This window comes from Enoplosus armatus, chromosome 5, assembly GCF_043641665.1.
Source record: "Enoplosus armatus isolate fEnoArm2 chromosome 5, fEnoArm2.hap1, whole genome shotgun sequence".
Taxonomy (NCBI): domain Eukaryota; kingdom Metazoa; phylum Chordata; class Actinopteri; order Centrarchiformes; family Enoplosidae; genus Enoplosus; species Enoplosus armatus.
The window spans coordinates 13,102,019-13,129,920 of record NC_092184.1 but is presented as its reverse complement, the minus strand read 5'-3'; the positions used below and the strand labels follow the sequence as shown (position 1 = coordinate 13,129,920).

Below are 27,902 nucleotides of genomic sequence, written 5' to 3'. Positions count from 1 at the left end.
TAGTAATTCATTTTAAGGTTGCTAAAACACTTGGTAAAAAACATTAAATACATTGTTTTGTAATTTCAACCAACCCGTAATGCAGACTTCCCAAAGTGGTCCAAAAGATATGCTTGTAAAATATCCCTGAAATTCTTATATACAGCATAATTTATAAGGTTGATTATTGTGTGAATATGAAAAACATATGGTGGAAACAATGTTTAATGTAATACATCATTTTATCATGTAGGCATAGATGACATGAGTTAAAGGATACTTGGTAACATAATTTAGAGAAAAGCGAGATGGTCAAAACACCTGATATTCCCTAAATGGTTATACAAATAAACAAGTGTTTCAATTCTACTGTCATCTGTCTTAACATTAGTATTAAAAATTGATTATCTCCAGAGTTCAGTGAAGGCGTTGAACCTGTACATCAGGTTGTATTGGAGCTTTGCCAAAGTGTTTTTTTTTTTCATTTTGAAGGCTGACTCAGGGATTCTGTAATTGTTTGCATTGTAAGGATTTACTTCCCATTTTTGTGAGGAAACTGTGTCCTTTTGGCACATAACTTTCCATCAACTCTGGACTCTGAAGTTCCCCTTTTCTCACAGTCAAAGCACACAGAACATTTACTTCCTCTTCTAGTCCAGTGCAGGCAATAATTCAATATCCTGTTTTGTTTTTCAAAGGAAAACAGTTGACTAGTTGTATGGCATCCATGAGTTAGCGACCTGTTGAATACAAGTGGATAAAAATCTCTATGATCCATTCACTCAAAGCCTTACACACTGTCAGATATATGTAAAAATATAAATGCAATGATTAAAGTACACATATAACAAAGTTCAGTTTCATCTTTGGTGGATTATGAAACAACAGGCCCCTGGACACAGACATATAAAAGGCCTCCCACCCCTCCTACAAATCACCAAGGCCGAAAGAGACACAAAACAAATGACGAGGTTGCGTCTGTGCAGTATCATTGGAAACATTTCCAATGATACTGCACAGACCACATGGTTACAAGCTTGTGTTCAACAACAGCGAATCTTGTCTCAGACGCCGGGGAAGAGGTAGAAGCGCTTTGTTAGGGTGCATCTGTCTTTGGTTGGCATCTGTCTTTTGGTGTGAACAGAAAAGTCTTCAAAGCGCTGCATGACCTGTGAGGTTGAAACAGTGTATGAAACTAAGCAAGACTAATAAAACATGAGCATCATCATAACTGCTTGCTGTGTGGTGTTGTCGCCTCACAACTGATATTACTTTCCACTAGATTATCAAAATGAGTGTCAGATGTTTGTCTGTGTCCTATTATACGTGCATATTTCACACCCAGAAGAAAGTTACTTACTTTTCTGAAAAGCTCCTCAATGTCATCCTCATGTGCAGAGGTGTTCAATACCTCAACCACATACTGGATAAGTAGAGACCCACGATCTGTTTGTCTATATGAGACGGTATCTGGAGGGAAAGAAACAGAAAATATATATCGTTTTTAATGCAGATTATTGATGTTAATCTTCACTGTGTTATGAAATCTGATTATATTTATGTTAACTGACCAGGGGTGGAGGAAAGAAGAGATATGAAGTCTTTTTCTTTATGTACACATCGCAAAGTATCATCCTCCAAGTTTTCTTCACCAGCAGATGGAGATGGATCAGGCTGTCTCACATCGTCACAGACCAGGGCTGAGTTTGCACCATCATTAACAAATACTGATCCGCCCTCAGCTGAAACACATGTGGCATACTTTTAATACAGTGCACGAGAGACAACAAACAAGACATTAGCAGACTCCTCAATGAATTTATATTGGTGTATCTGTGAGAACAGATGAGAATCACCTCCCCTGCAGGCCTGGATGATGATGATCTTGGGTTTGTCCAGCAGCGCCGAACATTTCTCTGAGCCCAAGTGTTTGTAAATGTTGTTTATGAGGAACTCATCTGGTTCCTCATCACCAGACGTCTCATTTTTGCAGTTGACACCGAGGACAGCTCCCAGTTTCCCGTGAGACATGATAACCACCAACACGCTGTCTGTCTCTTTGAGTTTCGGATGTTTAGAGAACTCAATTATAGAATCATCGATGGCCTGTGAGAACACAAAAAGACAGATATAAGTTACTGTATCACAAAATCAACCTGACAAAAATAAAAATAAATGATTTAAATTATAAAGTACCTTTCCTGTGAGGTTTGTGTGTTTCACCACATCGTATCCTAGAGCTGTGAGCAGTTTCTCCATGTTCTCCTTGTCTTTCTCAGCTCCTTTTCTGCTGAATTTCTCATCAGTAAACTTTATATTAGTGATTAGCAGAGCCACACGATTCCTAATGGAACTTTTGGGTGCAGGGTAAATCTGAAAAACAAATTTAAAAGGAAGAAAGTTAAACATGTCTGAACATGACCATTTACAAGAAATATGTGCATCGTAGACTTTAATAAGAAAACTATTTTATTCCCACTTGTCAAACAACACCTTTGTATCGAGGTGAGGTAAACTGAGATGTACAGGAACCAACTGAATACTCAATAATAGTCTTTAATGACTGACTTACATTTCTGTCATTCTGTTTCTCCCTCCAGAAAGCCTCGGTGGTCCGGATGAGTGTGGTTGACCATTCCTGCGGGGGCTCTGCAGCTGGGAACGGCAAAACATTTCTGTTCAAAATGATGTACTTCTTTTTATGTATTCATGTCAAAGTCTAACGTCACTTTGAATCAAAATAGGATCTCCAGCGGAAATATGTAAGCTCACCTGGCGGAGCAGGCTGACCAGAGGACAGACCCAGTTCAGAGTAAAGTGAAGGATCTCTGCTTTTTAGACGAGCAATCATCTTCTTGCTGGCTTCATCTCCTTTCCTTCTGACCATGTCAATGAGACAGCGTGCCTTGTCTGCTCTGCTATTGTTGTCCTCAAGTATTGAGTCTTTCTCCCCATCGTTCAAGACACCGTCCTCTAAAATGTCGTCCAGGAGCTGACTGATGAGTTCTTTGGACACCTTATCCACAAATTTACTCCTCACCCCGAAAAGCTCCTTATCTAGAAGAGGTAACGTGAAGCAAAACAATTACACACATTTTTCATATAACCCCATGGGTTTATTGAGGCTAAGAAGTAGGAAACTATTTTCAACCTATAAAGGAAAGGAGGACTTAAAAGTTCAGTTTATCTGTAAAATTCAAAATCGCCACATGTGGACAGCAAAGATAAGCTGCTTGATTGTTTACAAGTTGAAATTCAGAAAATCATCTGAAATAAATTTGTGATTTAAAAATACTTCAGCAGCACTGGCAGGCTGCGGTTTGTGGTGCTGCTGAATTGTATTGCATCACACTGAGAGGTGTTTCTGTTCATTGATATAAATGCTGTGGCCAAAATAACAGAAACACCTCTCACTGCAGTTGAACAGCACCACAGACTACATCCTCCACAATGATCATGAAGTTGAATGGAAGACTTTTAGGTGTTTCTAATAAACTGGTAAGTGAGTGTATAATAAAATGAAATAAGCATGTTTGTGAGTTAACAGTCATTAACTGATGATCCATTAAGCATTAACTAATAATATAAACTCACAGTGACTTGGTAATTTCTTAATAGTGCAGCAAAATCATGATACATCCTGAATTCATTCCTGCATTAAATCATCATTGAGCAATACTTCAGCATGTGTTTGTGCCCTTATCATAAAGTGTAACCAGTGTAGGCTAGATGTTTTGTATACTTCCATATCTTTTCTAATAGTTAAGCTACACTGCGTGTAGTCAAGTCCTTCCTGTTCCTGTTCATTAAGGGGCGGATGGTTCATCGAGATTCGTGCGCTTCTTCTTCCTCCTCATACGTTCAGCTGCGGCCATGGTTTCCCTCCTTCTCTTGAACAGTTGATTACGTAAATATGTGTTTGTAATAACTTCACATCACAGTATGAATGATCAGTGATGTCTGTATTTAACTTTCCAACCAGAAGAAGTCAGATACGTTAAACCTTTATTGTCTGACCTGCGGACTTTGGACTTTGGAGCTCCATAAACCCGCGTTTAGTTTGCCACCTTATTCTGAACAAACACTTTCATTGGCAGACATTGAGCCGCCTGTGAATGTAATGTAAAAATTATTACAATAAAGTTTTATCGAAATCATGAAAACGTAACAAGACTGCATCATAGTATCTTTGCTTGTATAACTAAATGGACAAAGAACAGCGCAAAATAGGGCGGGCATGAGCGCCAGCAAAGTGAAACTACGTGGCACAACAACAAAATGTAGAAATACTTTTCTTTGACAGCCTTTGTAAAACAGAGTAAGTGTAAGAAATCATATTTATATCCCCCATCCTCCTCATAACGCAGACCACTTTCAGTAAATACAGCTTGTGAAGATCTACGTTTTTTACGCATGTTGCCGCCAACAGACACCGAAACTCACAATTACTTGCATTAAAGTGCATTTAGACTGTGAGCTCCTACCTGCCATTTCTCAGATCTCGTATCACAGAATTGCTTAAACTGAAGTCTTTCAGATACACGTGAAAAGTCTCTGCAGCCTTCAGCAGCCTGTGCGTTGGGACGGTGCGTAATGCGTACTGGTGGCGATGATGGCGATGTTTCCTGCTTCACTCTAAGTAACCTACTTCAAATGATCAACAGGGCACTTGAGATTGGTGTTAGTGCTGCAGGATAACAAAGTATGGCTTTAAAGAGAGAGCCATTGCTCCAAATGGTGCAGCCTACTGTAGCCTACATCTTTGTGTGAGCTGATCTTAAACCCAACGGTTTGAAATAGTTGAGACTGTAACTTAACACAGCTTTTATACTGACTATAACAGTAACCTACAACAGAAATGTTTAGAGTTTCATAGTGATACCAAAAGAAAAAATAGGCACACAAGTTTGTTTTTTCCCCCATAAAGTTTTAATGAAACCAGATTGCAGACAAGTAAATATTATGAATCATGCTCAAAGAACCATTGCGCAAATATAATTACAATTGAATTAAAAATGATTGAGATGGGGTCCCATGTAATTACATTTTAAGTCACTTTAAGCAAAATAAAACCTTTTTCTTTTGGAAGAATGTCAAGACAGTGTATACTACAAAATATTACAATACTACAATGTACAGATACAATTAAGGAATTTAAGTTAATGAATGCACCTTGTGTGGGGGCAAGAGCTGACTTAATGGGATTCTTTTGCAGTAAAACTATATATCTTTCACATATAGAGCGATGCCGACTCATTTATCTAATATGGCTTTAAAAATTGCATTAGAATTTATTATAAATAATACATTGATGAGCATCTCCATTCTTCATCTTCTCCGTCCACAATGCATCAGCGGGAGGGATGAGTGTGAATGACCAGCTCTGCTCCTCTTGAGACACTGTGGCTGGAAACAGCAAAGCACGACATCACTGCCATCAGACTACTGTTCAAAATCATGGTGATACATATTTTTATGATTGTCAACAAATCCCATTAAAAAGACCAAAACCAACAATTGATCCATTAATTGAACAAGAATTTTCTGCTGCTGTAAAGACGGTGTATTAATCTGCAGCTGAAAATAGTCCCTCACAAAATGCACTATTTACTCTTGTTTTGAATAGTGTTTGCTAAAAAAAAACTACTGCCCAGCTGTTTTAGGAAATGACTGTGTTTTTCTTAAAAAAATAAATTATATGTTTGACACCAGTTTATAAAAGATTCTTGTCTTCAGTAGGAACCAGTGGGCTTTGGGCTGAGTGCCTCAGACAGAGCAGGGAAGTCAGAAAGTATTGAGAGACTGACGACTGCGTTGTTGGTTTTGGTCACATTTTACCTCCTCTATTTGTCTACCATAGATTTGAACATGACATTGTCAAGGTACAATATTAGTTTGTCACACTACTTGAATACAATTAGGATAAAGGTCTCCTTAGCTCATTAGTGTTGAGCAGCTCCACTGAAGTATGCCAGCTCACCTGGTTACACAGGTTGAGGGGACAGACCCAAGGTGGAGTGAAGTGTCGGATCTCTGCTTTCAAGGTGAGCGATCATCCTCATGCTGGCTTCATATCCTTTCTTCTTCACCATGTCAATGAGGCCGCGTGCCTTGTCTGCTCTGCTATTGTTCTCCTCAAGTACTGAGTCTTTCTCCCCATCGTTCAAGACACCGTCCTCTAAAAGGTCGTCCAGGAGCTGACTGATGAGTTCTTTGGACGCCTTATCCACAAACTTACTCCTCACCTTGGAAAGCTGATCTGGAAGAAAGTATATAAACTATGGAAAAGATACCTCCGAATTTTAGGTTACTCAAGAGATGGTGTAGTAAAGATGAACAAGTCATACAATTGACTGACTTTTCTTGACACATTACCTACAAACTCACTTATCTACAGGAATCATTGTGAAACCAAAAATTAAATTAAATAAAGGCCCAACTAATATTTTGACTTCTTGAGGTGTTTTAAGGTTCTAAATATGAATATGACATTCAAATATTTACCAAATGTGTCTGAAGGCCTCAGTAAAACCTACTAGACCACTAACTACAGTAGAAATTATACACACAAAAAAAGTGGGTCAGTGGTGGAAGAACTCATTCTTGTGCAACTTTCAATACCATCCTGTAAAAATACTCCATTACAAATAAAAGTCCTGCAAAATCCAACTGCAGTGAAATTTAAGTAAATAAAGTATTATCATTAAAATCTACCTAAAGTATTAAAGATAAAAGTACTCATTATGCAGAGCTACCCCCATTTCAGTGTTGTTACTGCTCAACGTGGAGCTAATTGTAATTAATCCAAAACAATGCATCATATTTTATAAGCTGATCATTTAAAATCTTGATCAGCATGGTAACTATTGCTGTCAGGAAACATACTGTAGTAAAAAAAAAAAAAAAACTATAAAGTAGTATAAAATAGAAATACTCAGGTTGAGTACAAGTACCTCAGAATTGTACATAAGTAGGTTGTATTGTTGCTTTCCTCCAGTGGAATGAATGTAGGGAAAGTGTGTTCATAGTTGTACCACAAACACTTCTTGTGCTTACAATAAAATTTGGGGTTTATGGTTGAAGAGCATGTAAATCGGTTGTTTTCTCTTCTTCATAAATGGGACTCAAGTAGTTTAAAGTGAGGCGGGTGTGAGCAACAAGCGAGTCAAAGTGAAACCAAAAAGGGAAAAAAGAAAAAGCAGATAATTTATCTGCAGTATCAAGACCATTTATTGAGAAGCCACATGAGATTCAAGTATTGTGTGAACACACTGTCTTTTCTGGTGTTTGACTGATTTGAGGATGGCCATTTTAAACTCTGAATAGTTTGTTTCCTCATTGCCTTGCACTCATTTGAGGAGTTCGTGTATCCCGCAGCTGTGTGCTTAATGTGGACCCGTCCAGGTGGCCTCAAAGTTCAACTTGACTTTAAACCTGCTTTGTTTTACTCGCCAAGTAAAGTTAGGCTATATAATCATCGGTAAGCGAGAGCAAATATTATCAGTATTGATCAAAGACAAAAAAATGAATCCTACGCCTCTTTACAGTCTAGACACCCATAGATCACTTTCTTACGCCAGTATTTAATTACCGCCGACTTATAACTCGAGTGTTACCTTTACGGTTGTTAGCAACGTGCATTTTAGACCACAAATCGTCTTACCTGCCATCACTCATAAACCTCGTGTCACCGAGTCGTCCAAAGAGTCCGACGAGTTTATCAACTCCTCCCTACGTGTAGGGACGATCCAGGGCGGAAAGCTTTACTTGGATGTGTTCACGTTGAAATAATCTACTTAAAGTAACTAGCTATTAACAGTTGGTTATTTTTTTTACTATTGTCATAGGCTGCTCCAAACAACGCGGAAACATCTGGCTTGTGTGGCCAGATGTTGACCGGAAGTCCAACGTCTCTGCTTCTCCTGCATTGTCTCCTCCTTTCTTCCCCATGGAGACAAAACCCTCTTTACTATGTTGTTCTTCTCAGTGGTAAAGAATAACTTTGTACCAAGTATTTCAACTTTCTGCTTTTATTATACGTTATGCTTCTACTCCACTACATTTATCTGACTGCTATTGTTATTTGTTACTTTGCAGATTGAGATGTTATACAAAACAAATGACCACCTCAGAAATATGATGCACTGCTGTAGATTAAACACCTAACAGTATATAACCTACCAGCTACATTACAATGCTGCTTACAGGTTTATGCATCAGTAATATTGATCCAATAATATAATATGTAATGAAATAGCATTCTGCTGCATAATGAGTACATTTTGCAGATGATATTCCGTACTTGTTGAGTGACTTTTACTTGTAATGGAGTATTTTCACAATGTGGTGTCAAGTAAAAGGATCTAAATCCTTCTTCTGCGACTGCATTTATTTTAAATTAGATTGAAATTTTAAGCTACATACAAAATTCCTCATATAAAGATAGTGTACATTGTTACAGACATTGTTTAGGAAGTATACATTGTTTTCCTTTTTATTTCCAGTTTAGGTATTAAAAAGAAAACAAAAAATGCATTGTTACAGTTAAACAACTATGCAATTGGTATATTAAGTACTTCAAAATAGCTTCACCTCAACCAGCTACCACATTAAAATAATGTTTACATGTTAATGCAGCAGTAATATAATACGCATCACATACGAGTATGAAAGGGGCCATTCTGCATAATGAGGACTTTTACTTTTGATCCCTCAACATAAAAGCACTGAAAGTATCTCTTGGGATATTGGCCTTTTTTGTTTGTTTTGCTCAAGTAAAAAAAACCTTGTAACCCTTTTATATAGGTCACTTTAATCTGACTCCACCCTCTGGCCAAATTTTGCAATGTAGATCCTATACCAGCTTCACCATTCAAATTAAATTCAAAACCAAATCTCAGCTCTTATCCATCCCACAGTTTAGAATTCTTTACAATGAGCATTACAGTCTCAATAGCGTGTGTGTGCGTGTAGACTGGCCTTGTTGTAATTTGGGTGAACAGACCAGCAAAAGATATGTAAGGGCTCAGTTTAACTGGGTAAGTTTTAATGTAATTATTTATAGCAAATGAGAATGATTAACAACGCCATTCTGTACAATCTAAGGAATAATATGAGCTATTGCGATGTGGTAACGCTAGGTGGCGTTATACCATTTATCCCAATTTTAAACATACAGGAAGAAATCAGTGAAGAAGAAAACAACTGACAGACAAAATGGCTGTGGGACAAAGCTAGCTGCTTTGCTAATGTAAACATCCGCCAACAGTAGACTGGAGCTGGAGCGACGATAAGGTTACACGATCGCTTTTTGACTCTGCGAATGAGAGTGTATGTTGACACAAAATTCACGTAGCCAACCTAGAGCATGTTCATTAACATAACGTTAATTTAGCTAGTTACGTTAGCTAGCTAGGTTAGCTCTATAATTAGCCTAGATAAACACTGCTAGGTTAGCTAGCTGTAGATTAGCTTGTTGATTTCGCGATTTTGAGTATGAAGCAAACTTTGCAGCACGAACACACATATTTAACGTTATCTAACTTTACAACAATATAATCAGATTTCAGATTGACAAGAAGTAACTGTTAAGGGAAAACGCTGTTTTGAGAGGATATTCTGTTTTAGGGTATCTGCTCTGTCAGTTCAGTAACTTACTGTGAGGGTCAGCTACTGGCTATTAGCTAATGCTAACAAGTACACAGGTCGTAGCCGGAGATATTCTGTTTTAACAGATGTATTGACCCCCAAAAATAAAACCAATTAGAGCTGTCAGGGCCTTGATTAACCTAAACATTTACTGTCGGTTAAGTTATTGTCGCGTTAAGTTAAGCTAAATTAGCTGGATTTGTGGTGACATTTGGACTTGGGTCAACGATGTAGGAAGTTGGTAGCAATTTTGAATGGCAAAATGTATTAAAGAGCAGAGGGACCTGTCATTTCTACACACGACAATGCACCATTTTGATTTCTAGTCGGACTCACTGTTCTGGTTGTTAAGGTTTTCTGTTTTGTGGTTCCCCCAACAGTCTTCTTAACTTAGGTAAAGGATGATGAGCCAGCGACGTGGGATCCATCTGGACCAATCAGAGCTGCTTTGCAAGAAAGGATGTGGTTTTTATGGCAACACTGGTTGGCAGGGCCTGTGCTCAAAGTGCTGGCGAGAGGAAAATCAGCGAGAAAAGCAAAAACAGATTCAAGAAGACTGGGCACTTGCTGAGAGGTTTGTCTGTTTCTATGTGCCATGTGTACAATTATTCCTAAAAGGCAAATACTGCATTTGTTACCTCTTAATTTTGTTGGCTTGCTCTTGTGCCCGTGTGTCCATCTGACAGCTATAACAGTTGTGCTGTCTTTTCCCTCCCAGGCTGCAGAGAGAGGAAGAGGAAGCTTATGCAAGCAGACATCAGAAGGCCCAACCACAGTCTACCATCACACCCTTCAGCAAGTTTGAGGAAAGAAAAACTAAGGAAAAGTCCAGCAAAGTCAACACAGTCACAAAGTTTTTTACTCCTTCCTCAAAAACACCACCAAAAAAAGGTACATACTATTGCACATACTATCAAGCGATAGTGATATTTCTATTCATTATACATTGTGCTTAATGTGCATAATGCTTGTTGTTTATAAAACTCCTTCTGCATTTTATGCGGAACTGGTTCTGGTGACATGCTTTTCTGGAAAAACATTAAGAAACAAAATCTCATCTGAAGGTCACCAAAACTTTCACTTTGTTTTTTTTTTAGTTCACTATATTCCATAGATTTTTAGCTTGATAATTTACAGACATTGTTGTTAAAAGAGGCTATTAGACTACCGCACAAAGCACCACTACTGCATGTGGTCAGGGATATTAGGAGAAAATTAAGTGTTGGTAGTTTTGATTAAAGTAACATTAATGTCTTCCCTCAGATGCTGCTCCTTTTGACACACAGTCCAGCCCAAGCCCTAGCTCCTCCGCAAGCCGGCATTCCTCAGTGGACAGCGACCATGCAACACGGGAGTTCATTGATTTTCTCAAGCCTCTGAAGTCTGGCAGGGAGATCTTCAAACAGTGCCGGGCCTTCACTGAGAGCATGGTCTATAAGCGGGTGAGCCAAACTGGAATACTAATTGTGTTTTCGTGGGTGAAATAACCTTGTAGGAACCATTTAATTCTTATGCATCAATAGTTGTGCAAGTCCAGACCTGTGGACAAATTACGTTGGCTTTAATTTATTTTTGGTTTAAGATTGTGTTTTTACTCAGACAGCACTGATAGCAATGCTGATAGTTTCCAATTCGTTGCGATTGCGTGTCAACTCAAATGCTAAAAACATTAAGCATATTATTTTTTGCATGACATTGCCAAATACCTTAAACATTTGTTCTGCAGCCTGTGAAACCTTGAATGCTTCCCTGTGAGAAGCTGACTGTCACAAAGTTTTTGTTAATATATAATGGGGAAATATACTCCATCAGTCATTGCAGAAGTTTTTATATATTCACTTTGTTATATATTAACTATTTGTCCTTTTTAAATGATCTTGAAATTGTAATTCTCAAAATCAAAATTATGCACAATATATCACTCCGACATATTTGGGCTTGATTTTGATATCTGTTCCTGTGCCATTAGTGTATTTGTTAAGCTGAAATTCAATTCAATCTGATCTGACTTGTTCATTTCCATTCCTTATTCAGGACATGGGTGCTGATGAGCTGTCAGAGTGTGTGCAGGACTTCTACCAGAACCTCTCAGAACGCCTCCAGACCCAGTTCAAAGGTGCTGCTTAACTCTTACACTCAAGAAGAATCGGCCATAATCAGTGAATATCACATTATACAGTGTATAATATCTTTGCTCTGTATATCTTTGTTCTTTGTTATTCTGTTTCTAGGTTCGTCAGAACATGTAGAGAGCATTATGGATGAAGTAGAGAAGTACATGATGACTCGTCTCTACAAGGAAGTCTTCTGTCCTGAGACCACAGACGATGAGAAGAAAGACCTGGCCATTCAGAAGAGAATCAGGTTAGCAAAGAAAAGTTGTAATAGTGAGTAAACTCTAGTAGTCATTAATCTCTGCATTCCCTCTGAGCACAAGGAAACATAATTGCAACTGAGAGTTACTTGTTGTGCTCTGTTACAGATCCTTGCATTGGGTCACGATTGAGATGCTGTGTGTTCCTGTAGATGAGGAGATCCCTGTGGTGTCTGACAGTGTAGTCAAAGCCATCACAGGTAAGTCTCATTGGGTTTGTTTTTCAGAAGGCCATGGTAGGAGATCACCTCACTACCATAGCGCTAGAAATACAGTAAGATTTTCAGATTAACAATTTGTTATCTTCTCAAATCTCATCATCATTTCAGATGTGATTGAAATGGATTCGAAGCGCGTGCCCAAGGACAAGCTGGGGTGCATCACTCGTTGCAGCAAGCACATCTTCAATGCCATCAAAGTCAGCAAGAAAGAGGCTGCGTCTGCAGATGACTTCCTCCCCACGCTCATATACATTGTGCTGAAAGCAAACCCTCCGCGACTGCAGTCCAACATCCAGTATATCACCCGCTTCAGCAACCCCAGCAGACTCATGACTGGAGAGGATGGTTACTACTTCACTAATCTGGTGAGAAAATCAGTACATGCTTGCTTGCATTTATGTGGTTTATCTGTGTATGTCTCTGAGTCTCCATATTTCCACATTTTCAAAGAAGCTGTGGTGCTGTTTAATTGTGTGGTGTTATACTGACTGGTGTTTCTGTTATTTTGTCCATCCCATTTATATCAATGAGGGTAGGCTAAATAATAGAAACACATCTCTGTATAATTCAGTACAGTTCAACAGCACAACAAACTACATCCTCCAAAATGATCATAAAGTTGAATCAACACAAAACTCAATGAAAACTGAACATTATAACCTTCATGAAAAGAGGATTTATTGCAGGACTGTTGAATTAGACTGCACACAACATTTTGCATGACATTTCTTATGGCTTTATTTTGAAAAGCTCTTGCTTCACTGTACTGTTATTCACTCCTATGCTCTGGGAGCAAAAGGACAGTTACTGTTAAAAAGAAGTCAACTACAGCCCTTTGTCACAAATCACCACCTGGGAAAAGTATCTGAAACATTCAAAGCTTAAAGTGGTCTTTAAGTGGTTTTTGGGCATTTTATGCTTTTATTAGAGCGACACCATAGAGAGATGACAGGAAATGAGGGCAGAGAGAGATGGGGAACAACAAGCAACAAAGGTCCCCTGCCTTAGTCCTGGCTGTCCCACTAGTATTCTACATATAAAGTCTTTTTTAAAAATCTTAAAAGTGTTGCAGCTTTTTGGTCTGCTATTCTTCTAATGTCTTCTGATGGGTCAACAACTGCTTTTATTTTGAAATTTCTGTAAGTGTAAATTGCTCACGTTCTAAAAAGTGAGTGAGTGTGGGGCATCCTGCAAGGGCGAGTGGTTGAGTCGCATATCATGCCAAATCCCTCGCCTCTCTACCCTCGATTCCTGTCTGGCCCAACTGTCAACAATCCAATAAAGGCAAAATGCCAAAAAAGAAATGTTTTCATCCAAGTGAATTTGATATCACAGACTGATGGCGTCCATAAATGAGACTTTCTTTTAATGATCCTCCACATCCCCTCTCCCCAGTGCTGTGCGGTGGCCTTCATTGAGAAGCTGGACGGCCAGTCTCTGAACCTGAGCTCTGAGGAGTTTGAGCTCTACATGTCAGGCCAGGCATCCCCCCACTGGCCACAGGCCACTGGAGCTTCCTCCTGCTCCCCAGGCAGTGCAGCTCTCAGTCAGGTCCACAAACGGCTGGACTTGCTGACAGGGCTTGGGGAAAGGCAGGAGCGGGTCATGGAGAAGGCTCGCCAGCTGGAGAGCGACCTCATCGACTGGACGGACGAAGTGGAGCAGAAGGTGCAGAGCGTTCTGGAGAGCTTTCCACCAGAAACACAAAACCCTACTGCAACCACAGCTAGTGGGACAACGTCTGCAGCAGCATCATCAGCGATTGACGCTGATAATGTCGAGAATGAGCTCCTGCCCCCACCACTGCAACCACAAGTGTTTGCTGGTTGATGTGAAGAGCTGTGCTCTAAAACAATCCTTAGAGGCTTTACTCCGCCCTCCCCCTTTTCCCTGCTGTTCAACTTTGCTGTCCGTACGCACATACAGCAGCCATCCAATATGGATCCCATTTCCACTCCAGCCATTTGTATACCATCCATCTATTGTCCTCGAGGCCCTGAAACTACACTGAACAGTAACAGAACTATTGAATTTAAGGAGTAGTTTAGCATTTTGGGAAGCACATTTATTCGCTTTTTGCAGAGAGTTAGATGAGAAGATCAATAACCACTCTCATGTCTGTTTGGTAAACATGAAGTTGCAGCCTGTTGGCTTACCTCAGCATAAAGGCTGTAAACAGGGAAACTGGGTTAGCCTAGCCTGGCTCTTTCCAAATATAACCAAAATTGTCCTACCAGTACCTCTAAAGCTCACAGATTAACACATTATATCTTGTCTGTTTAGTTTGTACAAAAACCTAAGTGTTGGTGCTTTGTGAGCTTTAGAGGTGCTAGTAGCTGAATTTTGTTGCCTGTGGACGGAGCCAGCTAGCTGTTTCCCCTTGCTTCCAGTGTTTGTGCCAAGCTAAGTTCACCTCCTAGTGAGACGTGCAGGGAAACCTTCCACAGAGTCCAGGAGGCACCCTGACAAGATGCCCAGACCACCTCAACTGGCTCCTTATAGTGCAAAGGAGCAGACTGACTCCACTCCAAGCTCTTCCTGAACACGTGTTGGTCACCCACATCTTCAGTACCTCAGTCCTTCTTCATCCTTGTTATTGTTGTTACATTTGTGCAGTCGGGATAAATGATTGGATGTGATTTTTAAACATGTTTGTGTTATTCACAACTTTTCAGACCAAGTTTTTGTTATTTTGCTGTGATGTCTCCAGGTATAGATTGAAGGCTCAAAGTGACCCGCAGAAACTTACTTCCCAACTTAACAGGAATTTTCAGTGAAACATGTTTTTGGGAAAGGAAATTGAGAAATCAGAATTTTGCAAAATTGAACTTCCCCTCACCAAAATAGCTCATGCTCTTGATTTGTGCGGTATTTACTGTGTATGTTCCCTGCCCTGCGGAGAAATATCCAGAGAGAAAGAGGTGTGTGTGTGTGTGTGTGGCAGTTGTGCATGCAGGAAAGTGTGTGTGAATGTGAATGTGTGTTGCATGGACATGTTACGCTAATGTCGACAAATCATTAAGTCCTCCCGATGTGTGTATGGATATTGTAGTCTTGTTGTCATGCCAGACGTCTCACTCCAGTCATAAGCTGGATGTACAGAGGTGATTTTATTTTTCTATAGAGTGACAGGTATCAATTCTTTTGGGTGCAATAGGAGACATTAATCCTGTAATATTTACAGTAGTAAAGAACATTGCTTGAAGACATGTTACGTGAATTCTAATGATTGAACAGTAAAATTTTCATCTATTCGTTTATCTTTACAAGAGTGTCATAAGCATGTCCCATAAATTAAAAAAAAAAACAGTTTTTAGATGATTTCTTTTTTTCTTTTTTGCTGTAGAAGCTGTTAAGTAGGTAAGAAGACAAAGATGATGCTGTTTCCTTGTAATCACACTCCTAAAGCTGGTTGCTTTACTAGTGCAGAAGAATCAACATAACATTACCAATTAAATTTTAGTTTGCACTTTTCTAATGTTTGATTTAGAAAGCTCTTAATTCAGAAGTACATTTAATGAAGGAAGTAATTTCTCTATTCAGTTGAAAGGATAATTGGTGAAAACGGTGTTGTGGGCTGTTGCTACGCAGACGAATTTCAACTGTCTTTGTATTCGGCAGAGGAAAATGTTTGGGAGAGTTGTATTTTTGTTGCTCTTGAGCTAATATTTCCTTATGTTGCTAGATTTCAATCTTTTGTTATTCTTATTTGCAACATTATAGTCACTTGCTGTCTGATTTAGTTTGAGAAAAAATGTTTAATGCAAACTTAAACAATAGCTTGAATAACTTAATATTGCACTGTATGCAGAAGCCATTTATCAGGTATTTTAAAGAAGTTCATCTTTGTAACCTTATAGGTTTGTTATTTTATCACTTGGGAGAAAGTAACTCAATACTGTCTTTTATTTAAATGTAACTTATTGGGGCAGTATTGTTTAATTGCATCTATGGGTGTGTGATGAAGATTAATAAACATTGAAAATGCAGTCGTGTGCAGTTCCTGTTCATCCTGTTTCACATGGCTGTCATGATTTTGCAAGCTTGCAAGTTAAGGCACTGAGAATTTAATTGTATAGGTCTATTCCATAGTGGAGAGAGGGAAAAGGAGAAATACAACATTTTTCTGGAAGTCATGAACCTTCTTCCCCATTTTGGAAATGGTCAAAAGGCTCTTTCAGATAAACTTGTGAACTTAAGTAATTTCAATGTTACAACTTTTACAGCAGCACAAAACAACAAAGAGGAAGGAAACAGTTGAAGAACTATTTCAAATGAATAAAACAGTAATAAATAAATGACATTCAAAAGCTATGTACAAATGTATTTCAGTTAGGCAATGTACATGATTTGTGCAAACATGTGCAAAGTAGTGTAACTCAACAGCCTTATTGAGGCAGTCAAGAGTCCTAGTAAAGCAGGGATAGGTTTCTACATCTATAACATACACTATGTTATATTCATAATATAAAAATAATAAGCGTTAAATGTCATTTTGTTAAGAATGTATTCATGAAGTAGTAATCAAGTGGGTATCTTCCAAAGTGAAATTCTGTACTAAAATGACTAAGTTTGGAAGATACTCAGTTGATTTGTCTAACTCAGACTGCTGAAGCCTCAAATAAACTTTGACTGAACTTAAGATCAGTTTAGTCGATTTTACACAGAACAAGGACTGTGAATTTTGACCCCCATCACTTACATTACAAATTCTTTAGGAAGGGAGCTTCTCACAGCCAATAACTCCTTCAACCTCAATGTGAATGGGACCTTAAGTATAAATGTTTGAAATACAACATATAACACCAAAATAAAATAGTGTTTCATAAGTATAACTAATAGAATTTCCTTAGATTACTGAGTTTATTCAATCTCATCTCATCGGAGAGGGATTCAAAATAATAATCAACTGAAACTCAGAATGTGTTACTTTCACTTCCCTGTTTTCACTGGTTTCCAGGATTGAGGTATACCTCACATGGGGTCAAGTAAATTAAGTAGAAATGAAGAAATAACTTATAGCATTCGTTTGTGGGAAACAGAAAATATTGGCCACATCAATACTACTATATTCATAAATTCCATTAACTTTGATATGGTGAAAGATGACGGTCCCTTATACTGTCATTCACCCGATGTTGTTAATTTTTTTGTTTTTGAAAAAAGGAAAACCTCATGCGGTCCCATAAAAGTTGCTTAGTGTTTAAAATCAAAAAACGTAACTTAGCTCAGAAATGGAAGTGTTTGGGTGAAAAAATGGATATCCCACGTGATATGTTCAAGCTCAGAAAAAACATCACTTTCACTTCCCTCCCCATTAGAAATAAAAGATTGTCCCTCAGTGTGTGCTTCTCACAAACAGATTCACCAAAATGGACACGCTCATTACCCTCCTTGGTGAGTTTCCTTCAGATCTCAATATCTCAAGAATCTAACATTGTGTTTAAAATATTCGTATCTGATTCATTTGTCTTATGCTCGATTATTTTCCTTTTTCAGTTCTTTCAACACTGCCACAGCTTGTGGTACCTGAGGGTGTGTACCAAATATTCTTAGAATTAAAAATACAGAACAACTTTGCATAACATAATGTTAATATTTGTATACATACTGTATACTGTATCAATAGAATCAGTATGTTAGCTTATGTTTCTGCTGAACAGATATTATGTGATATTAACTAGATGAGTTACACATTGACATTCATAATCGAAACAGTGTACAGACGATTTAGATTCTTTTGGGATATATTCCTCCCTAGCAAACGTTTATGTGTTTGTCTCCATAGATCCCCCTGCGACCTCAATCCAGGCTGTACTGGAGATGGTGTCAGGGGAGTCAAGTATCTTCTCTGGGGAGAGTGTCGAGCTGAAATGCAGCATTTCTGATCCCAACCAGGCAACCTGGAGTTACCGGTGGTTCAGAGAATCTAAGCAGCTCCCACAGAAAGGGGAGAACCTCATTCTGTGGAAAGCCCATATTAAAGAGAGTGGGAAATTTTACTGCCAGGGAGCGAGGGACACAATTGTGGGAGACATATTAAGCCTCAAAAGTCTGCCTGTGGAGATCAACGTTGATGGTGAGATCTTGTTTATCAGTATCATTAGAAATCTCCTTGATTCCATTTCAGGACTCCTTCCTCTTTTTCCTACTTCTGCTACTCCTGTTAACACAGATAATTGGGGACCACCAAACTCTTGCTGCCCTGAACTTCTTTTAAGCATTGTATGGCTGTATGACTGATTGTGCATTTGTTTTTAGATATAGTGACAAATTTGAATGATTTAGTCTCACAAGACTTCTCAAACATGCTGCCATTGCCTTGTTTTATTATTGTGTATATCAATACAAGAGAACAGGATCTGATTCCAAGGTAACTTTCCTCTCTGCAATCTTCGTTCAGGAGGGTGGGCTATCCTGCAAGTCCCACCGCGTCCCAGCTTTGTCGGAGACACCTTGATGGTCACATGTCGCATCCGAAACAAACCCCAACTTCATGAGGTGATTCTGTACAAAGATGGCGTTGAAGTTCTGAGACAAAAAGGCCTCAACCCACATCTCTACCTGACCAACTTGACCCTCGAGGACCAAGGAAAATATTCTTGTAGGGCTTCCTGGGACGTAGACGGCTATACACGCTCTGTAATTTCAGCGGTCACTCCAGTGGAGGTCTTAGGTGAGTTTACACAATGGGTTGCATATGCTGAGTTTGGTTGTGGTTGCAGGTCACATGTTAAAAGAATATTTCGACACTTTGGGAAATGCACTTATTCACTTTCTTGCCAAGAGTTAGATGAGAAGATCGATACCACTCTCATATCTTTCCATTCAATATCTACGGCCGGCTAAACATAGCTTAGCATAAGGGGGAAACAGTCTGGCTTGTCACCTCTAAAGCTCACTAATGAACACGTTATATCTTGTTTTTTTATGAGCGTAAAAAAACAAAACTTTGTGGTTTCGGGATGTTATGAGCTGGACTATTTCTATGCCTGGAGCAGTGATTTTGTTACTTGGTGGAGTCTTGTTGTCAGACTTTGGGAAGTCACTTCGCCCGGCCTAGAAATAGTGCCACATACTGTTTAACCACCTGTAAAACCACAAATAGTTGTTTTTACACCTATACTGAATGGTAAATATAAGGCCACAGCTAGCAGCGTGTTAGTTTAGCTTAGCGCAAAGACAGGAAACATGGTGAAAACAGCTAGCTTTGTCCAAAGTAACAAAAGCTTACCAACATCTCTCACAGTACTTCAATTTTTTGTATGGATTAAACAAACTAAATATAACGTGTTCATTTGTGAGCTTCAGAGGTGCTGTTTGGAGGATTTTGTTACCTTTGGAGAGTGCCAGGCTAGCTGTTTCTCCCAGTCTTTATGCTAAGCTAAGCTAAACAGCTGCTGGCTGTAGCTACATATTTTGTGTACAGATATGAGAGTGGTATCGATCTTCTCATCAAATGTGTATATTTTTTATTTTTTATTTTCTATGTCTTATTTTTATATTTTGTACATACTTTTAGCTCTAAATGATGCTACTTTTACTCTTGAATGGGACCACCGGTACTGTACAATTTCCCCCCGGGGCTCAATAAAGTATTTCTGTGTGCTCCCCAAAATGTCAAAATGTTCCTATATTCCTAATTAATTCCCAACAAACAATAGGGAAGACAATATTCTCTGGAAATTATTTTAAACTATTTCAATGTTTTCTCTCCTGTGGCTCTATCTCAGAGGTTCTGACGCAGCCAAGATTGGAGATTGTTGCAGATGCTGTGCTGATTGCAATAAATAGGATGAAGCTCATCTGCAACCTCAAATACAACGCTCCTGCTCCTGCCCCTCCAATACAGTACTATTTCTACAAGGATAACAGCCGGCTGGGAACATCAACCTCTGAAAACCATGATGAGGTCCAACGGACTCCAGGCCAGTACAGCTGCAAGGCCAAGGTGCCTGAGTTGAACCTCTCTAGGTGGAGTGAGCCCAAAAGCTTTGGGCGTTAAGTGGCAGGTCATTAGAAGTAAATGCAACCTGCTCTCCTCGACTAAAAGTTTAAACCCTATCCTCTTCCTGAATTGTCAACATAATGAAACATTGTGCAGCAGTTGTGAAACTTCTGAGGTCAACTTGGTCTCCGGCCCAAAAAGACCACGGACAATGATGCCTCTAATTCTTCATCCCAGAACCCCACAGCCTTTAACGCCCCCAAACTCCTCCCCAGACCTCTCCTGCCTCCTGCAACTGAGCCAACAGTAGCCCGGCCCTCCCCTCACAGATCCACTGCAAGTGTTTCTTTTATTGAAGACTCTTCAGACACTGTCCTTAAGTGAAAACTTACCATACATTACAGACCACTGCAGAAATGAATGATCCTAAAGATCCTGATTGACTGATGATTGATTGACTGATGTGTAACTGATACCATATTGGGTAAAGCAAATAAAGCATTCCATAAATAATATGTACTGCTGGATTTTATTTTCAATGAACACAATCTTTCTTTACAACCCTATTGTACAGCAATACTGCTTACATATTAGAAGAATTGGTATATTAACATGGACAGTAGATTTACAGTAAGAGTAATAATACAGTTATAGGTCACAGTGATATTCTCTGTATACTTAACACATACATAATATATTTGTATATCTCTTTTTTTGCAATTAGATATAGATAGCCATGGTCATCAGTGATAGTGGAGACAGGACAGGAAGCAGAGGTCAGAGTGCAACAAAGACAGCAGCGTACAAAGAGGAGGAAGATGGGAAGAACAAAATATGAGGTGGTGAAGGACCTTTTTTTGGGGTCAGACAAGTGAGGTACGGGTGGCATGGGGTCATGGCAGGTATACCATCAATAAATACTTAAGAGATATGGGTTTGAAGGAGTAAAGGCAATGTTCAGGAACACTTCGAAAAACTGAAAAAATTTATGCACACCTGAATGTATCATAGGTGCATTGGTGGGAAGCACAACTTGAATAAAAATAACAAAACCCCCTGCACACTGTCTCGCTCTCGGACTACAAGCACAACAGTTTCATATATGTACACTGATACTGGGTAAATTATCATAAATAGAAATCCTATAATTTTATAATACACAGAGCACTATTGTTTTTTTTTTTGATTATTTTGTTTTTTGTTTTTTGACCATTAGATAGTTTGGGGTTGTTATATGGATGTTTTTGTAGTGCTCTATATATGATGTCATTTATGATGAATAACGGCACTTTTGCCCTTAAATACTTTAAGTATACGTAATACTTTTTAATTCTCCTACTCTTTTCATAGTGTGATTTTATTTTTAAATGCCTTCTTCTCTTCTTCTCCATAATTACCTGGTTAGCAATGTGTGTGTTTTCTCAAGATCTTTCACCCACCACTTGACTTAATTTTTGGCAATTGAATAATTAACCCTGCATCTATGAACATAAAAGAACTGTTGTGATGAAGGTCATGTAGATCAAGACATTGTAGATAAATATACCGGCAGTAAACAAGACAGTGTGTGCAAGTGTTTTTCATTTTTATTCAAAAGGTAACAGGTAAATAAGAGGATACTAGTAAGGTGATAATACAATAAACATGATCTTGATATTGTCCTTAAATTTTCAGACTGGTGCGCAGTACAGCTTTCGAGCAGTTCATCACTAATGAGTAAAGTGTAGCACCATCAGTATTTGGCCTTTTCTTGGATATAGTCAAGTTGGAACAGTCTAATAGAAGAAGATATTTTGAGCACAGTGTCAGGCCTTGTCTGAGTAAAGCAGGAATCCAGAGAAAATGCTGTCATCCTCACTACTGGCATACGCTCCATTCCAGTCTCTGAGCGTCTCCATCCACACCTGATCACCCACCACCAGCCGCAGCACCACCAGAGTGGACGCCTGGTCAATGTCTTGACCGTACAGTGAATCCCGTGTCCTTACCCGCCGTGACCCGTTCACTACCAATGTGGCTCGCAGTGGCTGATTGCGTACAGTGATGTGGAAGGAGAAGACGTAAACCCCGGCATGGACGCATGTGAAACTGTTGGAAGTGACATTGAAGTGGTTCTCGTCGTTGTAGAAGACTTTGTCAAAGCGGATCGGGAAGCCAGAAGGAGGGAAGGACTTTCTTGGGGAGATACCAACACTGAAGGCTGAGCGTTTCTGGGGAACCCCTGATCCCTTAGCTCCTTTGAATCCACGGATGCCCCGCTCACCTCTCATCCCAGGGTAACCTCTGTCCCCTTTTGGCCCAAGCATCCCTCTTATTCCTTGTGGTCCCTGAGATCCTCTAACCCCTGGTTCTCCTTGTGGTCCAGGAGGTCCCTGATCCCCTCTGACGCCTACAGGACCAGGGGAACCATGCTTGCCATTGATTCCTGGAATGCCCATCACTCCTGGGATGCCAGGAGGCCCAGAATCCCCTCTTTCCCCTTTCTGTCCTCTCTCCCCGAACGTGCCACACTCCCCCTTATCCCCCTTGTCTCCCTTAGCACCTGGCTCAACAGCTACTCCTGGAGGTCCAGCTGGCCCCTCTTTTCCCGGTTCTCCTTTCTCACCAGCAGTCCCATTCTGGCCAGGTTCCCCTTTCTCCCCACTACCACCTTTGACACCTTGCAACCCTATTTCACCTTTCTCACCTTTTGAGCCAACATCACCTGCAAGGTAAGGGAAACTGTCAGACCTGTTGACTGTTGCCTGGCAACAATATAATAGAATTCAACAATCACAAAGCAAAAGTTTGCACCTTTTTGTCCTGGTTTCCCTGGGACTCCTGGTGGCCCGCCTGTCCCACTGCTTCCTCTGTCACCCTTTTCCCCTAAGAAATTGGCATAATAAAACCTCAACTAACAATATCTAACATAAGCAATATGAATATGTCTTTTTTTTAACTAGTGCTACTAGATGAAGAAGAACAATATATTTAAAGGCCCTGCAGAGCACAAGCCCAGAGGCCCAAGTGGTCAGGGGGCCCCAGTGCATGTACAAACAAATCAACACATTCTTAAAGCGACTATAGGGTAATCACCATTATCACTGACAGTCAGTAGCTTTTAGCAGTGGAGCTCCCCTCACTGGTGACTGACAGTGCCACTGTCAGCTCAGCTGTGATTCACAGTACGTTACTTCCTCATTAAAGGCTTATTAGATGACGGCAAAAACCACAGAAACAAAAAAAAGAACCTGATAACTCATAAATAATGACATCAGGCTATGTGAACAGTGATGTGTTCATCTACTGTTGTGTGTACTGAAGTGTAATGGGCCTCTGTGCTTTACATGTCTGTGCCCAGGGGCCCATTGTCTCATAATACATCTTTGTTATATATGATAGGTCATGGCTGTATTCTGCATTCTTGCAATATATGATAATAAAATATTTTGCACTAGGCAATTTTAAATGCGTATTTAATCATATTAGACTCACCTTTGTCTCCTTTAAACCCCATAGGACCACTCACTCCCGGTGGTCCAGGTAAACCAGCTACTCCTGCAAGGCCTCTTTCACCTGGCAGCCCTGGACAAGCAAACATTGGCAAAGTTCAAAATGCTGAAAGCTAACATACAAATAAATGAATTGATTAAATGTAAAGTATTTTATACCTGCCAAGCCTCTGTCTCCCTTTGGCCCCCTGGGGCCTCTCTCAGGTGGACAGCACTCACAGAAGTTGAAGTAGCACTCGTTGTAGTCCAGGGTGTAGTTCTCAGGGCCAACACCAGGGGATTCAGTGCTCTCTGTGTAGTACTGTGGAAAGACGTGAGTGGGATAGGTGGTCCTCTCTGTGGTGGGAAGCGGCTGCGGCTCCACAGGATTTGCACTAGGCATTACCTTGAGAGTCTTGGGCATGCTGGTGGTCACAGGGCTGTGCACGGTGATCTGAGGGACGGGCTTCTTGGTGTATTGGTACTTTGGCTTCTGTGTAGTCTTAGCCTCAGCACAGGACATCACAGTGAGTGTAACCACAACTACAGCCACAAGGGTCAACTGACAGGAGATAATCCTCATGGTTGACTGGGATCTGAGAACAGATGAGTTTATATGTTTGTACATGACACTTTCCTTCTGTTTGTCTGCACTAATTCCATTTTCCATCTACTTTAGGTTTAAAGACAAGAGGTTACAAAGACAGCACATGCTGATGAACAGTTCACTGTTCACTGTGCAAATCACTCAGTACTAACAAGTGATGTTAGTCATTCTCAATGTAGTGTTTCCATTTCTGATTCTTTTTCTCTGTTTCTCTGTTTCCACCTATATATTTCCCACATTGCTAATTTCAGATTGGAGCTTTCTCAGTCATGTGTTTGACCATTCAAAGCTGCTTTTATGGTTGTATATCAGTAAACTATGCAGCTACAGTGTTTAACTGCAATGAAAACCTTCATCTTCTTGGGTAATGATGGTACATTTTTGAAGTCCAGTATGCTTCTCAACTTAGATATGACATTCTTTACACATTAACTAATAATTGCAATAAGTTACCCATCATGCTGACATTCAACTTTCTGTGCAAAATGTATAATTCAACAAAACTGATAAGACTCACCCAGTTATGCATAAGTGGTATGGTCATTTATCCTCTCTAGCAGTCGCTTGGAAGCAGCACGAGGAGCTCCAGGTCTCTCTCTGATATCTCTGCCAGGCTTGGGCGAAAGAACATCCCCACCAATGGGGGTGTTTGCTGGAAGCACAGGGGGAGGTCTGAAATCCAACTACGGCGGGCTGGAGCTGACCCAAGGAGAACCACTGTGCTGTGGCCCATTCTCTGTACCCCTGTTGTGTAGAAAGGTGCTTTTGTGACACGGGATACAGCGCCCGCCAGGAGCACTCCCTCGCTGTGAGCTAGGCGAAGAGCAAAGGCCGTGGGGCAATGGGTCACCCGATACGGGAGGCATTCCTCCAACATCCAACCTACTACCCAGGCTCTTATGGTGGGACAAAGCAAGCAAAGAGGGTTCTGTGACGGAGGCCAGGGCACTACAACAGCCTTTTTTCAAGCGTAGGTTTTGGACACTACTCTGCATGTAGCTGCAAGCAGGAAGATGCAAACTGCTTTTACAGACCTTCTACGTGTATAGTGCCACAGTTAGCGGTTTGAGAGTACACCTAGATGACTATATCCGCAGTAATTCATTTAAAGGACTTATTACTAGATCTGCAAACTGGTGTGCAGCACAGGGAGCTCAGTATTTACAATCTACTGGTACTTGGTAAACATCCAGAAGGAAGCTTTAGCCTAAAGAGCACTGATAATCTCCTCACTCAACAGTTGCTAAACTTGAGCTGTTTGTCAAAGGAACCAGCTTATCTCCCTCAAATCAGTGCAGTTGCAATGCTTGCCTGATCACTGTGACCGACTTTCTGCACATGAGCCCCCAAGACTGCTGGCAGCTACATCTGCTAACTATGATTCATACTGTGTGGCTGGACAATGATTCATTCTTATGGTGTAACAAGATAGCATCGGGTTTTTGTAGAAAAGTGATTTTCTGGTAGCTGTCTAGTCGAAACTCTCGACTTGCCAGTGACAATGAATGCTTGAGCAGTGGACATGCCTCAGTTGTCAAAGACCTCACGTCCTCAGAGGGATCTATGACCAGCTATGAGTGAGCAGGAAGAAGGGAAATGAAATTTGGGAAACAGAGAGGGTGTGATGGAGGGATGAGGAGAAATCTACAAAATAGGAGAAGATTGTGTTTGTTTAAGCTTTATTTTCTAACGTATACCTTTCTTTATCTCCTCACCTGCATTTAGATGCTCTTCTTCCCAGCAGCTCAGGTGAAGTGTCCTTGACTTGCCCCTTCATAAAAGACAAATAGATGGAGTGTAAGATATGCAGCTGAGTCCTGAGAGAGAGAGAGGGGTTCCTCTGGGGTTCTCCATGCCCGACCTCAACCCCATCGTCTCTCAGCTCCATTCAGACCACACACAACAGCAGCGGTCAGCTTACAGTGCCCAGCTGGCCACAGAGGACCCAGGCGCCGCTCACCTGTCCGTTCATTTAACACTGGCACCAGCCCTGCCCTCAGCTTCCATCCACACAGACTATAGAGCAAGGGATAAGGAAGGAGTTAACTTACTCAACGGGTGCAGCCGAGCAGAGAGAGGACCAAAGATGACTTGGATGGATGGAGGTGTATTGCCTTACATTAACCCTATTCATGTAAAGGAGATCTTGAAGCTGCAGTGAATGTGTATAGAGTGAGTTAGAGAGGGTGAGAGTGAGACAATAAGATAGAGACTTGTTTAGTAACCAACACAGCATCCAGTCACTCTGTATGATTAGTCCTCTGTTCACCAGTACTAATAAGGCCATAGACAGTTTTTTTTGTTCTTCACTATGGGACCTTATCAAAGAAAATCTAGATCCTGCAGAATTAGCAGCTAATGACTTTGGCAAGAGATGTGCTGGCAGTGAAGACACATCTCATGTAGTCAGACAGAGTACAAAAACACTTTCTCCTGCCACACTTTCTCTGACAAACCTCTCTGGTGTTCTAATGGCCTCAATGTTGGTTGTGTAAATATGAAGCCCTTTTCCTCAAGAGAAAAGCTGTTCTGCTCATGGTGAAATCTGCATTTATTTACATACACGTGTTAGTAGTTATTCAAAAATGATCAGCAGAGAGCTAGACGTCCAACAGACACAGACCAATGTTGTATTTATACAGGATATTAAAAATGATAAAGAGAGATTTTTCTTATTTTTCTGATTTTTGAATGAATGTTTGTGATTGTTTTCTGTAAGCAATAGTTCGACATGTTTGGACTTTTTTACTGAGAGCTAGATGAAAGGATTGATACCACTCTCATATCTGTCTGTTAAATATGAAGCTACAGCCAGTAGCCGGTTAGCTTAGCTTAGCACAAAGACTGGAAACGGGGACACAGCGAGCAACAAAAAGTCCGGCACCTGCGTAAAACCACAACCTTTAGTGGATTAAACAAACAAGATAGAATGTGTAAAGTAATGAGCTTTAGAGGTGCTGAAGATTTTGTTACCTTTGCACAAAGTTTCTGTTTCCAGTCTTTATGCTAAGCTAAGCTAACCGGCTGCCGGCTGTAGCCTTATATTTAATGGACAAGTATGAGAGTGGTATCCATCTTCTCATCTAAATCTCGGCAGTTAGAAACTGGAACTATTGCTGTAAAGAGGAAGCTAACACCAGCTGAAAATCTGTTTTTGCCAACCTCCGGTAGTTTAATTTCTTAGTTTGCTGCAGTAATGTATAAGCCTGAGATCACTGTTTTTTAGGTGTGGTTATAGGTGCAACAAAGCAGACTTCTGACCATACCCAACAGAGGCAACATATTTTAAATTTCAACCAGAAAGGGCAGTAAAACACTGCTTTTTACCCTGATGTTACGTTACTCTTTAAATACAATGCTGTGAGCAGAGAGCGCTGGGTGGCTTATTTCCTTTGGTAGTAAACATAATGCACAGGCGACTGACTGCTGGCCTCTTGGTTCAATTTGGTGGTTGGGAGAAACAAACAGGGTCCTGCAAGTTCCTGGAGTGCTTTGAGGTCATGAGTTGTGTCTCCAGAGAACAGGAACAACCTAAAGTCCACCCTCTTGTTCCCTCTCTCCTTCTTTACTCCTCCTACCCCATCCTCCAACTCCATAGAACTTACCACACCTCCCTAATGTACTGTCCCACTGCAGCCTAATTGTATTTCTCCTA

The 27,902-nt window shown here is 40.2% G+C and overlaps 4 protein-coding genes across 4 annotated transcripts; 2 read left to right on the top strand and 2 right to left on the bottom strand.

Moving 5' to 3' along the window:
• Positions 1-188: 188 nt before the first annotated feature.
• On the bottom strand, positions 189-4,590 carry LOC139285087 (caspase a-like). The gene is made up of 8 exons (XM_070905536.1): positions 4,464-4,590; positions 2,752-3,036; positions 2,552-2,634; positions 2,176-2,352; positions 1,836-2,085; positions 1,551-1,721; positions 1,340-1,449; positions 189-1,148 (listed from the first exon to the last, which is right to left on the bottom strand). Exons 1-8 carry the CDS (start codon positions 4,468-4,470, stop codon positions 1,044-1,046), a joined length of 1,188 nt encoding a protein of 395 aa, XP_070761637.1. The 5' UTR covers positions 4,471-4,590; the 3' UTR covers positions 189-1,043.
• Positions 4,591-9,191: 4,601 nt separating this feature from the next.
• On the top strand, positions 9,192-16,211 carry rabgef1l (RAB guanine nucleotide exchange factor (GEF) 1, like). Its single transcript, XM_070905593.1, has 9 exons — positions 9,192-9,309; positions 10,008-10,201; positions 10,346-10,518; positions 10,891-11,069; positions 11,662-11,743; positions 11,859-11,991; positions 12,110-12,201; positions 12,331-12,587; positions 13,618-16,211. Exons 2-9 carry the CDS (start codon positions 10,029-10,031, stop codon positions 14,050-14,052), a joined length of 1,524 nt encoding a protein of 507 aa, XP_070761694.1. The 5' UTR covers positions 9,192-9,309; positions 10,008-10,028; the 3' UTR covers positions 14,053-16,211.
• Positions 16,212-17,594: 1,383 nt separating this feature from the next.
• Positions 17,595-20,685, top strand: LOC139285122 (high affinity immunoglobulin epsilon receptor subunit alpha-like). Its single transcript, XM_070905595.1, has 5 exons — positions 17,595-17,619; positions 17,722-17,757; positions 18,011-18,301; positions 18,626-18,898; positions 19,956-20,685. Exons 1-5 carry the CDS (start codon positions 17,595-17,597, stop codon positions 20,225-20,227), a joined length of 897 nt encoding a protein of 298 aa, XP_070761696.1. The 3' UTR covers positions 20,228-20,685.
• A 1,290-nt stretch (positions 20,686-21,975) lies between these two features.
• Positions 21,976-24,223, bottom strand: otol1b (otolin 1b). The gene is made up of 4 exons (XM_070905594.1): positions 23,821-24,223; positions 23,645-23,734; positions 22,964-23,035; positions 21,976-22,874 (listed from the first exon to the last, which is right to left on the bottom strand). The coding sequence occupies exons 1-4, from the start codon at positions 24,221-24,223 to the stop codon at positions 21,976-21,978; spliced, it is 1,464 nt and encodes a 487-aa protein (XP_070761695.1).
• Positions 24,224-27,902: the final 3,679 nt, after the last annotated feature.